Genomic DNA, 15,873 nt, shown 5'->3' with positions numbered 1-15,873 from the left:
AGTAATAATATCAACCACACTAGAACTGAAAGTCACTCCCAAGACTGCTGTAGCTGACCAATGGAAGTAGTAGTAATACTGGTTGACTTACCCAAAAGCATTACGTACGTTTTATTAGGCTTAAGCGTGGCTGCGGGTAGTGACTTGTAGAGCCTTACGAGTTGTATTAAAACGTTTAAGTCGGCGTGACCAGTCGTAAAAGATGTAACATCGTCCATAAATGAGTAAACTCGCACAGAATTATTACATATAGTAACACCGTGAAGGGCATGTCGGACATTATATAAAAATGGCCCTAAACTTAGAATAAAAAGCTGATTGCTTAACGGACCGCCCTGTTGGATGCTATTACTAATGCGAAAGGCAGAACTGAGATATCTATTAATTTTGAGTTTAATTGTCCAATTATAATATAACTGCTTAATCCAATTGCAGAAGGTATCTCAAAATCCATAGGCTTGAAGACAAGAAAATAAGCATGTATGGTTCACTCGATCAAAAGCATTAGAATATTCCAAGGCAACTAAGGCCGCATCACATTGGTCAATATCTTGATGGTAGGTGATGACGTCGCGTATAGCAGCAAAAATGTCTTCAGCACGTTTATGTGGTAGGCCACCATGTTGTATAGGCTGAACAAGGTGGACAATAACATTTTGTAATCGTGCACTAATACATCGACTAATAATTTTATAATCACAGGTCAGTAAAGATATAGGTCTATAGTCCGCCACTGTACGAGGATGAGACTTCTTCGGAATCAACACAATGACAGCAGTCCGAGAGGATTCTCCCAAAATGTCTACTTGCAGTACATAATTCACCCATTCAGTAAGCATGGCCCCATTAAGTGGAAAAAAGTCTTATATAACTGTACACCTAGTCCATCTATGCCAGGCGTTTTAGAATTCTTAGCTGTGAGGACGGCTTGCTTCACTTCCTCGTGAGAAAATGGTTGAGTGAGCGGTTGTCGTTGTTCCGCCGTTAATCTATGTGGCAGATGGTCAAAGTAGTCAATGACTGGTGCTGCAACAACATCCTGCAAATTGAATAATTGTTGGTAGTATCGAAGGATGATAGCTTGTATATCAGAAAACTTACTTACGTATTCTCCATTTTCATCAGTGATACTTTCAATAAGTTGAGATCTAGAGCGCTGACGCTCACGCAATACTTGATGCACAGACACACACTCATAGGAATCCATAGATAGAGTTTTACTAAGAATATGAATTCCCGTTTGTTGACGACGATGGATTTGTAATAGTTTTGCTTTCACCTGTTCAATGCATGCTACTCGTTTGTCCCCTTGAAGAGCCAAAACATATAAATTATGTAGTACACCATAATAAAAATTGTACATTTGAATGAAACCCTGCACCTTATCTTTGCAATAGGAAATAGACATATAACGAAGAGCACGTTTAACATTTTATTCCCAATAGTCAGCAATAGTTTTACGAGAAGAACGCCGCTGAACAAGGTGGTGTAAGGTGTCTGTAAAATATTGTACATATAATTGTTCCACTAGAATAGACGTATTGAGATACCAGAGACCTCTACCTCTTGGTATATTTTGTTAACGTTTAACATAATACTTAAATGTGGTACAAAGTGATCAGAAGCACATGGGGGAGAAATTTGCATATGAAGTAGCCCGCGAAGCAGAGGTTGAGAAAAAACAATCTATTATGGACGAGCTTGTATGCGTGAAAAAGGTAAAACCTGGGAAAGTCGGATATAGCGTAAGCCAACAATCTTTCAAACCAAGGTCTGTTACCAACCTGTGCACAGTAGCACAATAATTGTAGCCCGAAATTTGCTGTGATTGATGTTTAACACAAGTAAAATCACTCCCAATAATGAGACCAACATAATATCCGGCACATTCCTAGGCAACAACTGTTTCGTTCATAATATGGACGAAACTTTCTGTCCCATCAGAATGAGTAAAAATAAGCTTTCCAAGTGCTGTAAGCAAAAAATATCACTAAACTTAACATAAAGACAATAATGTTCGTTATGCAACTGAATGGCTTCAACTTGGTCCAAGGTGATCTTTACGTCCTCGGCAATTCAAGTATGAACCTCAAGTGGTGTCGGTCTTAAATGGCGTAAACTCTTATCAAACTCAAATTTGACGGTATTTTTACGTATTGTATTCATGATTCACAGATAAACAAAATACCAACAGAGAACTATATGTTCTTGGGCAAACAGCTCGGTAAACAACACGCTATAAAAACACAGTCGCAGAGCACTTTTCACACGACGGCTAGGACTCGAATTACCACCGAGCTACCGCGGCCCCTGCGTATTTCGTGATAAAACTGTTAAACTGAAAATAAAAGAACACACATCAATATGCTTCCATGTTTTTCTTTGTGTTTGTGGCTTTCTTCGGATTTCTCCCGCTTCCTACCACATTCTCCTAATTATTTCACAATCATTCACTTTTATTAAACATCCGTCTGCTTTAGCCTGCATGACATATTGTGATACGCAGAACTAGAAATTTTATTTCATTTAATTCATTTGTTTTGCAGAACTCTGCTTATTATATTGTAGTTTTGCTGCCAGAATTGCAAACTCGAATATATATGGATGTCTGTGGAGTCACTTACGAAGAAGCTTTGAGGAGAGCAGAAACTAAGGTGGTTGAGTGTTATACCATTAATTCTGACACGGACTCTGACTGAATATATGAAACGTAAGTTGTGTTACATTTAATGACTTATGATGTAGAATGTATTGTTGCCTTATTAAATATTACAATAAGTTTTATATGAATAATTTATTATATATCAGTTTGACAACATTGCAGTCCTAAGGGCATAGACACATTGGGATGACGCTGCAGAATATACAGCGTGTTTCAAAACAACACCGACAACATTTGGGAGGTGATTCCTGACACCAAGATAAGACAAAAAGTATAGACCAACCTGGCTGCACAAATGCTTCCTTTCGGAGTTATAGGCTGCCGAAAACACGAAAAACTTAACTTCCAAAACTATGGGACCTACCGTAGTCGGGTCAAGACTTTACTAAGGACTAATATGTGCTCTATCCAAAAATGTATGTTTCAGAATCCTAAGGTACTCCCGCCACAATTTTTGAACAGACAGTTTAAATACGGGCATATAATGTGAAGTACTGACTAACTAACTCTATAAAAATTGTTGGGGAAGTACTGCAGGATTCTGAAGCATGTATTTCTGGATAGAGCACATATTAGTCCTTAGTAAAGTCTTGACCTGACTACGGTAGACCCCATAATTTTGGAGCTACTGACCTTTAAAGTTTATTTTTTCATGTTTTCGGCAGCCCATAACTCCGAAAGGAAGCATTTGTGCACCGAGGTTGGTCTATACTTTTTGTCTTGTCTTGGCGTCAGGAGTCACCTCCCAAACGTTGTCGGTGTTGTTTTGAAACACCCTGTATAACCATATTGCTTGAAGCTCACAGTCAGTGTGTTTGTTTTCCTACAAATCAATTTTGTGTTTCTGTTCTCGCTTTGTTTGGAAACCCCAGCTACTGCTTTTCTTCTTTTAACAATGGATTTCTTTACAGTGGGCTTGGCATATACAGGGTGTCTCAAAAGTCCAGAGTTACAATAAAATGTAAGAGAGGAAACTGTCTCCAAATATAACGTTTTAAATCTAAAGTGAAGAAATTTTTAAAATCGGACGAGCCATTAGACTGTACACACTTTATGCACACAGTGTTAAATGAAAATGCAACGTTACCATTTACCTGTGGCTTGGGGAGGGAAGGACGGTACTGGAGATGGACAAATTTTATAAGCGTATGGTGAATGGGGGCATGTTTGAAATGGGAGCTGGCCATCGACAAGTTAGCATAACCAGTGCTTAAGTGAGCCGGTTATGCATTCGAAAGTTAAAAAATCTTTCGGTGTGGCATACCGGTAAAAATAACTGATTTAAATTGTAATTTGTGTGTAGAAAAAAAAAATATATGCACTTAGGATTGAGTCAACAAATATGTTTGTACTATCAAAGATTTCCTGTCTGCTGATTCGAAAGAAATAACAGTTCTCTATCACCTTATTCAATGGCAGAATTTGTGCTCTTGATTTTTTTCAACATTTGTGCGAGTAATTACACCCCCGTCAAAAAAAAAGAAGAAGAAAATTCTAAGTACCGTACCGCCTGCCTAAAATGTTTGATCTGAATCCGTCCCTGGCATTGACAGGACTGTTTTTTTAAGTTCAAATTTATGATTTTTACGTTGCCTGGACTTCTGTGTTTACAATTATAAGAAAACTAGCAGCGTTCACCCCGCTTCGCTGCGGTCACCCCGGAACGCAATAAACTTTGTTACTTAGATAATTTTTACTTTTTCGCTTTCAAATTGCAAGCGCCTGTCATTTATGTTAACCCGCCGAGTCACGTGGTCATGCGGGTTGCATATACATACGTTTATTTTTACCTATGATGAACTATGGAGACTTGAATGGTCCATTATCTCAAGACACTGGTAATTAAAAATTAAAGTGATATGATAAAAACCATCTAGGGTCCAAATCCTAACAACCCCCCAAAAATGAAAGAAATCGGTTCAGCCGTATTAGCGTGATGAGTTCACAAAGGATTTGTACGTTCTCTTTTATATATATAGATTAGTGTTGACCACGAGACAAGACCAGAACAAGCTTTGAAAAAGGAAATGAAATTGAAAAGAGACGAGACGAGACGAGAGTGCCTACGAAACGAGAACGAAATGCGATGTTTAAGTAAACGTACCATCCCTGTTCTTCCATATTTAGATCGCCGATATGCTTAAGAGTCTTCATCTTGGCGAAATTAAAATACCGCTAATTTTACAGTAATTATGTGATATCTTCAAATAGATAAAATATAATTGAAATATGGAACAAGAGCGCCCAAGACAATATTATTTTGCGTGAGATCACCTAGTGGCTTTCCGTTTTCAGCTGTTTAGAAACGCGAGAATAAATGCCGATTTTCAAAATGGCTCGAAATCGAAAGCAGATAAGTGAGACGTGATAACGGTTTCTCATGTAAAATAATATTGTCTAGGGCGCTCTTGTTCCACGTTTCGATTATCTTTTACCTATTTGAAGATATCACATAATTACTGTGAAATTAGCGGTATTTTAATTTCGCCGGGATGAAGACTCTTAAGCAAAATCTTAGGAAAGCAAAATCATTTTATACATATTTATTTCTGTTAGGTTAATGATAGTGGAGAGTAAAACATTTAGTATAGTAGTCCTCACTTACTCTCTCTTTCTTTCTATAGATTTTTCACGTCAAAAGTGGTACAAAATTGTCAGGAGTAGAGATGCTCTTTAGGGTTCTGTCAAAATTACTGCTCTAAGTGGTCATATTTGTTCCATACCGTCACCTCATCTGATGTCACTTTAAGCACTGAGCATAACAGACAGTAACTTCATTCACTTGTGTTGTGGATCCAGATAAATTGCAACTTTCATTTTCATTTAATATTGGGCGCAGCCTAAAAGGCTAGTCCGATTTTTAAAAAAATCCTTCACTTTAGATTGAAAACATTATATTTGGAGACAGTGCTTTACAATTCTTACATTTTATTGTAACTCTGATAATAACAGAGTTACCCTATGTTAGGGGACTTTTGAGTCACCCTGTATAATCCAAAGTTTATTTTCAATAGATATTTGTATCTAACTCAACCAAAGAAAATTTATTAACAAAAATAACTAGCGCAAGTGCCAGTTGTGCCTCCGTGAAAATAGTATCTATTTTATTTCAAGTCGAAAAGTTGAATATTACAGAAACTGCCGCCTTTCCCCTATTAGGTGAGGAATTCTCGAAAACGCTACACCGTGTGAACACTGATTTTAAACCAAGGTTTTACATACTGAATTTCACACCCCAAATTCAAAATATACCGTTTATATGTTGCAGAAATAGGTTGCTCTAGCGTTTCATATCTTTTCTTCTAACTCCTGGTTTTCGCTGTCTGTTTTTCTTATAGATTTCTTTCAATTTTATTATTCTCATAACATGAATACTGATATTGTTAGTGAGTTAACTAGAATGTATTTCTTTCTTCTTTATAAACTCAAAAATAAATAAAATAAAATAAAATAAAAACAAACGGAGGCATCACTGACATTGTTATACAAGGTGGTTACAATTAAAGTGCCACTATTTGCAGCGGTCCAGTGCAGGCTGTAATCAACGTATTACATTGAAATTTGGTAAATATGCTAATGAGACAATGCGGAAGCGAGTTACGCTGGAAAAAATATTAGTTCCACTTTCCAACACCAGGAGAAATGTGGCGCTGTATAGGCCGTAACACGCGAGCACACACTTCATACACGCGATCGTAGATTTGGTAGAATTATCGGTATAAGAGATGAGAGTCTTAGCAAACAATGGGGTCTGGGGGCAAAATCAGGAAAAAACCAGCTGGCCAAATTCAGGAAATGTTAGGAGCAAATGCACGAAATCCACTCTTGGTGTGGAGGCTGGTACATAAGAGACGCGAGGCCGTAAGCCGAGCAAAGGCGGGTGTGTGGGGACGGAGTCCCCAGCTAGCCAAAGGCTAGTCTGATATAAAGTGTTTAAACACGATTTTACTTTTTACAGTGTATGTGTATATATTTATGCCTTTCATAATAGCACTACATGTTTTAAAACACTTTATTACATTAATCTGTGTTGGTCAGATAAGTGATCAATGTGTAACAGCCAAGGTGGGTAATGTTGCCATTACCGTCCCTTCCCAGAAAAACTAAATCTTTGAAAATCAGGAAAGAAAGGTTTACGTTCCCTTCCCTCTACTCAAAGAAGTAGCCCCTCCGAGAAGAGTTTCCCGGGCCAGGTATGTGGTTTACAACGCCGCTTAACGCACGTAAAAATGTAAGCTACTGAAAGAGAATGGTATGCTAAAGTTCAACAAATAATAATAAGTCTTCAAAGGTTGCAGGAACATAACTCTACTTGATAAACAACACAAAAAGAATTCCGATAGCATTAACAAATTTTATTATTATTGTAAAAAAATAATAAACGTAATGTTGAATCTAACAACGAATTTGTAAAGTTCGTAAAAGTTTGTCCGATTTTGAAAAATATTTTTAACTACTAGTAGATTTAAACAATTTCGATTCATGCAAAAACCACAAGAAATTTATAATCACTGAAAAATTTATCAGGCACATGTTGCATGAAATGAAATTCCAAGATGGCTCCTGCCTTATCACAAGACATATTCAGCATAAACCATATTTGAAATACACATATTTATATTATAGAAATTCAATACCAATATTTGAACTGATGGTTCAATTAGAATATTTATCAATTTTCTATCTACATGTTTTTTTATATATACTCACGGAAAAAAAAACAGAATAGATTTTAAACTCACAAAATAAAATATACACAATATTAAATATGGTGTAACACATACCTCGCGAAGAGAACAAGTGACAGGCCCAATCACTTATTTTCAAAGCTCCTTCATCGGAAGGGTAAATAACCAATCAAATTTAAGTATAGCAATCACATGACATTGACAAAAGACTAACCATAATACCAGATCATTTAAATTAAGAAAACACCAAACTCTCTATCGCAAAAATATACTGTAGTGGAATACAGGGAGGAAAAAGGAAGGTGAATAGGTTACCAAAATAATAATAATATAGAAGGAAACAGTATAGAAGGAAACAGCGCTGTTTCTAATCTTAAATTAAATCCCTTTTTCATTCATTTTACTCTATAATACCAAGGTAAAGATCACTACGGCACAAATGTAAATTTAATTGAACATCTGTCATTTCTACGTTTGCCTTAGGGACTTAACGCTAGATACCCCATTGATATTGAAATTATTCAAATTTATCACCACAATGCGTGTTCAGTTAGACAGACTACTTCGTGCAATGCAAATAATGTATGGTATGGTGAACGTGAACTGCAGAGGTGGCTTTAGAATTTTTATTTTGGGTAGGCCTGCTCACTCGCTTATGGATACATATACAGATTTGATTGATTAATGACAGCAGGAAATTACTTTACAGTAGTGGTTGATGCTATTTGTTAAATAATTATCTACCATTAATATAAATAGTGGAAAATATATTTACTCTTTATTGTATCTTTTAGCGTTTATGTATTTTTCAAAATTTTTGATAGGCACGTGATTACCCAGCTTACCCGCTAAAGCCGCTACTGGTGAACTGGGTGCCCAGATCATGAGAGCCGTCCCCCTGGATTATTTTTTATAGAGTTATTTCAAGTCTCAGGTCTATGAGAATAAGCCACGGACAATTCGTGAACTGAAAGAAAATATGAACGCACCATTGACAACTTACCGCGCAATATGTGTGCAAAATTGAACTCTCAGGATCCATTCCACCCACTGAAGCAGAGGAGAACATTTGAACGGCATTATCTTCAATATATAATAGCATTGATTTCCTTTCACAATAATTTAAAAATATCCATGCTAATTTGCCACTTGTACTTTTCATTTTATTTCATTTTAAAGTTCTGACGATCTTATTGCTAAACCATATACTGCTACATTTGTCTTGTAATTTTCTGTATTAAATACTACAATATACTTGTTTACACATATAAAGACCGGTATAAAGTATTGAAAAACGTTTGACGATTTTATTCTGCGTACGTGGTAGGGTCGGGTTGGATGTCTGATCTGGACACAAAGCCTCGGATGAAAGCGCGAGTAGTAGTTCAGACACCGTTCTAAAGGCCTTAAAACTGAAAGGGAATCAATCAATCAATCAATTGACAATTTTAGTTTAATCAACCTATCTTAATACAAGATAGAACATGTTTGTCAATTCCTTCGTTCAGGATGAAACTTGTTTTCTAATAATGTGAAAGTAACTTTGAATGTGGTTGTTCACTTCAAAAGTCTATATGAATATCTTTGAAATACTTTCTGCCCAATAACAGTGTAGCAAAATCTCGATTCTTTTAGCTAATAAGTTACTTCAACAGGGACGATAATGTATCTATATATTAAAATCTTAGTTTTATGTTTGTCTCCAAAGAAAAGTTCATATCTTTATCTCCAATCATTTCGACAATGAGATCTTAAAAACCACAAGTGCTACAAACTTGCCGTTTTCGCCAGTCGATTCCAGATTTTGTGTAGATTATCCAGTTCTAATTGAATATTTGAAAAACATGGCCGTTACTTCTTTATTACATTTTTTTTAGAAGTAACTGAAAGTGTCAAAATTAAAAAAAAGTAAAGTATCATATCCTATGAGTTATACATTCCGACACGACATAGTTGTATACAGTTGCGGTATATTTCTCAGGCTTTTGTTTTATGGCCAAATGCTAATGACTAGAGCAACCCACATTATGCTTTATTTTTTGTTTAATTATGCTTTATTATTAATTTTAATCATTGTTTTACATAAATATATATAACGTGTAATATTTACTATACATTAAATATTCTAAATATTTTGATCTCTTTATTAATATTTTATGCAACCAGTTTCTTTCATATTTAATTAACTTTCTACTTAATGTACTGTAAAGAGATGCTTTACTCGAGTCAGTTTTTTTTTTTTTTTTTTATCACTAGTGTGTGCGCCTTAGAGGTGCATACATACAGAAAGGGACAGTAAAAGATGACACCAAAAAGTACACAAGATGCTCAAGTTCAAGAAGTACACAAAACAATATAGTGTGGAATTCTTATGTATTATTCATTGTTGGCGGAAGTTTTTTCTTCTTCTTTTTTCTTTTATCCACATCAAAGGATTACACCGAAAATTTTTTTTCAGAAATAAAAATAAGCTTTTCATTGTTGCATTGTTGTTCTCAATGCTTTTGTATTGTAAATATTGGTTTTAAAAAGTACTAATACAGTATGTTAAACTTGTAGTTAAAGAGATTTTTTGTTTATGAATTGTGCTATATATTTTAAATTATGTTTTATGCTTTATTTTTTTTTAAATTATGCTTTATTATGCTTTTAAAATTAGTTTCTTGTGGACCCTTAAACAACTACAGCCATGTTCAAGGTACCAACCATATGTGTAAATTGCTGTTATGCTTTTTATGCTTTTGGGTTGCTCTAGTAATGACAAACGAAGGATAATCATTTCTTCAGGCTAAGATGAATCTTTATTGTTTGGAGTGTTTGGCCAATAAACACCATATGTCACTGACATTACAATAAATTGTGTATTATTACATACCGCAAGCAAGAAAAAAATCATACATGAATTAGAAACTCCAATCGGAAGTAGGCTTAATCTTGCAAACGGTCCGAGATATTGAAAAAATAATCGAAAAAATCTCCATTTTATAGTATCCTTTACGATTTTTATCACGACGTCTTTAACTTTTGTCTGTAAAGGGACATGTACAGATGTTGTGAGGAATGACAAGGAGATTCATGCTCATATGTGAATGATGCGCAATGTAGAGAGCGCAGGTTCAGCTAGTATTTAAAAAAATGTGTTCAATACCTTAAGTTATTTGTAATTGCGTAATTATGTTTTTCTTTTTTAAAATAACAAAAGAAAACTTATGTTAAGAAACTTGCTCAATTCAACGATGTGCATAATGACTCCAGAAATATTACATTACATTTCTCTATGTAGAAAAATACGACAGAGTTATGTCCTCAATGGGCTTTTAATATTCTCGTCAGTAGAATCCGTGTACAACCTTACCAAGAAGGAACACTTTTCACGTACTATTTTATGTCCGTACAAGGAGCTTTAAAAGTATATTTTTACATTTACTCAAAATAATAATATATCGTCCTCGCCAATTCAAAACCTGCTATATGACATTTTCGGCTCTTTTGAGATGAAAGTACTATCTGGTACAGCTTTTGGGCTCTTATAATGTAAACTACTGTTAAGGGTAGTATTCCAATGCTAGAATGATTGAATAGCGGAAAACTCTACCATGAACTTATTCTGATTACTAAATCTAAATACAATGATCTGATTGCTCTGTGTTCCTTTATCGAAGATGAAGACAAAAGTTTTTATAAAACTTTGCCTTACAAATAACCATAACGTTTTCCTGTCATGTCAGTTATTCTATTTAGTTTCTGTTTACACATTAAAAGCTTCATTGTAAAAATAACTGTGCTTTTTATTCCATTTTGAAGCATAAAAGCATTCTGAAAAATATATAATTTACGGATTAAGATCAGTAATGGGGAAAGGGCAAAAGCTGCCATGTAAACATCAATACGATCAAGACCTGCTATGTACACCTTGTCTCAAAAAGGTTGAGCGCATTCTTTATTGCTGTTTCGAGGCAAAATTTTTCTAAGTCCAACTTCGGGTATCTTCGGGAAAAAGTAAACCAGGTTCGAACCTCGAAGCCAACCTTTGCAATCGGGAAAAATCTTGCAGATGTGTTTTTCTTCTTTTAAATATAATAAGACTTGTTACCAATTATATATAAAAAAGCAACATTGATTGAAATACTTAATGATACAATATTTCGAAACTGTATTAATGCCAGCACATGCTTGTTTGTCATTTTGCTCTCCATACTTAATGGAATATTTAGATACGTAAACGAATCTTTCCATATGTAAAAGAATGGTGAAAGTTAAGACATAGAACATTATTCTCTCCTGAGTACTAAAATAAAAGTCAAAGTAGAACAAAAACAGCGTTTGCAGTGGATATGAAGGTAATTATTATCTTAAATACTGCTATATATCGCTAGAAGTATTATTCGAGTAGCGCTTGTGTTAGCTCAGTGGTACGCCGTTGGATTTCAAATCGTAAGGTCGAGGGTTCGATTCCCATCTGAGGCAATATCTTTTATGAAATTCTATTTTCCGCAATGCATGAAAAATCATATAAAATAATTACATTAAAATACGTCAGTTGTATATATATAACATACAATCATTGCAGAACATAGTGATTATTATGTTTAAAATATAACGTGTTCACAGTACGTTGGTATTCTATGATATATATGTGAATGTTAAATACAAATTAAGAAAACAATATCATCGCAATGAATAAATTATGTAGTGTATTTATTTGGAGCTATTTGTAATCGGAAGTTACTTCTGAATTTTCTCATTACAGCAAGTGATTTACGCTTTCTGAAAGGTAAAGAGACTATTCGGGTATAAACAGAAATTATTACACAAACTCCAATCTTCGTTACAGACACAAAACTCCCGATCCCCAAAACTATGTAAACAGGAAATTTACGAACACGAAGTCATGTCTAAGAGACTTATTTATACTTGAGAAAGAAGGCAGAATAGGATTTCTTTCCAAAGGATTTCAGTTCAATAATCTGTATATGGATGTGGTCCCTTTCTCTCCGCCAATATATATAAAGTAAAAGCGATCGATATTAGTGTCGAATCCATAGTTCTCGTTGTTGCAGAAATTAATAATTATAACTCCGAAAGCGTTAAAGTCCAAATTTAACTCTCATCGTAAAGCTCCTTTTTGGTTAAGCGTATAGCGTACACGGGTTCGGTGTGGGAGACCCAGATTCGGCCCCCAGCGAGAGCTCATGTAGTTCGCGTTAATTAGTAGGTCTACGTCTCATATAGCCTCACTGCTGACGGGACGTTAAACTCAGTGACTGAGATTAGTGTCAAATCCATAGTTTGAGTTCGTGACACTGTTACAAACACAATGTCATTTAATGCCACGTTTTGGTATGAGCAACTATGCCTCCTGGATTTTGAATTTACAGGAGCAACATCAAAATCATTGCTCACACAGCTCTAAATGTTTTGATGTATGTATACGTGTATATTCCAGCGAAACTCCGGAATGTCTGGAGCAACTTTTACCTAACATGGGAGACATATTACTTTCAATCTAAGGAAAAAATATTGTGGAATTCATATACCTCAAGGGATTGAAGTTGGGAAGAGTGACATGTAAAAATAATGTAAAATGACTGATTGTAGAGTGTTATCCATTGTTTTCTTGGTCGTTGAGATGAGTAGTGAGGCACTCAATGGCGTTATATCCAAATTCATCCCCATTTTTACAGGATGAGGGGCTTGGAGATATGATTAATAAAATGTAAAAACTTACTTAAATATTTGTCGAAGTAATAGTTTCCTGGGGTCGCGAAAGCGTTTCTAATAACTTAGGAATGTAGTTTGTAACCACTTCAAGATGGGTTCTTTAATCATATCAATTTCTCACCTTAAGAAGAAATTACCATCTCAACTAGTATATGTATCAAGCTAGCCTTCGCAATCGAGAAAAAATTGTGTAGATGTATGTTTCGTCTTTTAAATGATATACTAAATGTAAAATCAGAGATTGAGTTGGTCGGTGGGTTAAATGGGTCAAGATTTATGAGTGGGTCAGTGGATCGTAGGTCAGCAAGGCGTGACCCACTGCGAAACACCATCACTGTGGCTCACACTGACCCATTGACCCACCAACCCATTCTGCTCAGTGCCTTCTAGATAGCATTTTCTGAACACTGGCAACTTTGTCTACGTTTTACTTTCAAGACCTCCATTTTTCTTCTTTTTCCATTTGGTTGTAATGAAGAAAGAAGTTCAGGCTTTTTTGGATTTTGATATTTCCAGTTGTAACAATGGCAATAGGACTTACTGCTTGGCTTTTGAGATCAGGCTATGAGTTTTTAGAGGAGCTAACTACTGGAAAAAATTGGTTTATTACAAATATAACCTCTTAAGTCAGTAGAGAGGATGGCGTGGATAATGGATCAAACTTAATGACGATGTATTTTAGTGGGTCGGAGTTGTCACAATGGTTCAGAGTTGTTTATAGTTGATGGTGGGTCAGAGTGGGTCATGGTGAGTGAATGCCAGGACACGTTGTGTTTATTTTTAGTAAAGAGTTATATACTGAATTTAAGCTCTCTAAGTTGAACAGCTTGTAAGATACTCAGTTTTTCGCAAAAATTCGGACACCTACTCCCCACTAAGGATATGTGTTATAATGAAAGTGATATGCGTATGATAACTTCCCAGTTGGGATTGGGGCCTGATTATATACCAAATGTCATTTCATTTGACTTTGCAATTTGACCGTGATAATCACGCAGACATAGTTACTTTCAGTTTTTTATACTAGGTATAATAATTCATATATTACAGGTGATTCAAAATTTTTTTCCAGCAGTTAGCTTCTCTAAAAGCTCACAAGCTGTATCTCAAAATTGAACTCCTATTGCTATTGCCACTCTTACAATTGCAAATATCAAAATCCAAAAATGCTTGAGCTTTTTTCATTAGAAATGGAGATTCAGAAGAAGAAAAATGGAGATATTGAAAGTAAAACGTAGACAAGCTCACCAGTGTTCAGAAGATGCTGTCTACAATGCGCAGAACAGAATGGGACGGTGGGTAGTTGGGGGTCGTTTCGTCCAAAGATATTTCGTCCAAAGGATTTTCGTCCAGAGACATTTAGCCCAAACACATTTGGTCCAAAGGGCAATTTCTCCAAAGAACATTTTGTCCAAAAGACAATTGGTCCAAAGGACATTTCGTCCAAAAGACATTTGGTCCAAAGGACATTTCGTCCAAAACACAATTGGTTTAAAGAACATTTCGTCCAAAGGACATTTCGTCCAAAAGCCAATTGGTCCAAAGGACATTTCGTCCAAAAGTCAATTGGTCCAAAGAACATTTCGTCCAGAGACATTTAGTCCAAACACATTTGGTCCAGGGACATTTCGTCCAAAGGACATTTCGTCCAAAACACAATTGGTGCACAAGGCAATTGGTCCAAAGGACATTTCGTCCAAAACACAATTGGTCCAAAAGATATTTGGTCCAAAGGACATTTCGTCCAAAAGACAATTGGTCCGAGGGACATTTCGTCCAGGGATGTTTAGTTCAAAGCACATTTCGTCCAAAGAACATTTGGTCCGGTAACGCTTGGGGGTCAAGGGTTTGCTTCTATTAGAAGAGTAAAAGTGATGCATATAACATTATGACTCACAAGTAATACCTCCCAAGTGTAACATTCCGATTTTGAAAAAAATAGGCAGGTAGATACTACACACAAAATAAACGAATACGTGTTTTTCTGCGGAAAAGTGGTTTTAGGGGGGCAAAAGCCCCTACTCAAAATTTTGAAAGTTGACGCCCGAAAGGGAAGAAGAGGTGGACCGAAGTGAACGAAATTGTGCACAAATATTGCAGACGTAAAATGAGGGAATACGTGTTTCGTATTTTCGTGGAAAAAATGGTTACGTGGGGCACAGACCCCTCCAAACCTTTGATCACGAAATATCAAAAGTACTAATAACAGTATGTCAGATGTGTGTAAAGAACATGAAGAATTGAATCGAAACTTTGAGTAGGGACAATATGCAAAAAATAAATAAATACGGTTTTTTTTTTTATTTTCTGCGAAAGAACGGTTTTAGGGGGCAGAAGCCCCCATCCAAAAGTTTGAAACTTGAGGCCCGAAAGGTCACAAGAAATGAACCAAAGTGAATGAAATTGTGCAGAGATATTGTAGACATAAAATGAGGGAATACTGGTTTCGTATTTTCCTGAAAAAAAGAAAAAGGTTTGGGTGGGACACAGACCCCTTGAAACATCAAAAGTGCGAATAACAGTATGTGAGAAGTGCTTAAAGGACATGAAGAATTGGAACGACACATTGTGTAGGGACAATACGCAAAAAATAAATGAATGCGAGTTTATTTTCTGAGGAAAAACGGTTTTAAGGGACAAAATCCCCCACCAAAAATTTTGAAATTTGAGGCCTAAAAGGCAAGAAGAAGTGTACAGAATTGAATGAAACTGTGCACAGATATTGTAGACGTAAATTGAGGTAATTGGGTTTCGTATTTTCCTTTTAAAAAAAACGGTTGCGTATATCACGGACCTTTTAAA

At 35.6% G+C, this 15,873-nt stretch overlaps 1 protein-coding gene across 1 annotated transcript in view; it reads left to right on the top strand.

Moving 5' to 3' along the window:
- LOC145674256 (uncharacterized) overlaps positions 1 to 15,873 on the top strand; it is a 113,295-nt gene that overhangs the window by 91,116 nt on the left and 6,306 nt on the right. Inside the window, exon 9 of the mRNA XM_081744091.1 lies at positions 2,547 to 2,710. Within this exon, the coding sequence (XP_081600217.1) occupies positions 2,547 to 2,699 (153 nt within the window). The 3' untranslated portion in view covers positions 2,700 to 2,710. The remainder of the gene's footprint in view (positions 1 to 2,546; positions 2,711 to 15,873) is intronic.

Source organism: Thermobia domestica, chromosome 17 (assembly GCF_964235325.1).
Source record: "Thermobia domestica chromosome 17, izTheDome1.hap1.1, whole genome shotgun sequence".
NCBI lineage: Eukaryota > Metazoa > Arthropoda > Insecta > Zygentoma > Lepismatidae > Thermobia > Thermobia domestica.
The sequence above is the reverse complement of the archived record's forward strand: the minus strand, read 5'-3'. Positions and strand labels throughout refer to the sequence as shown.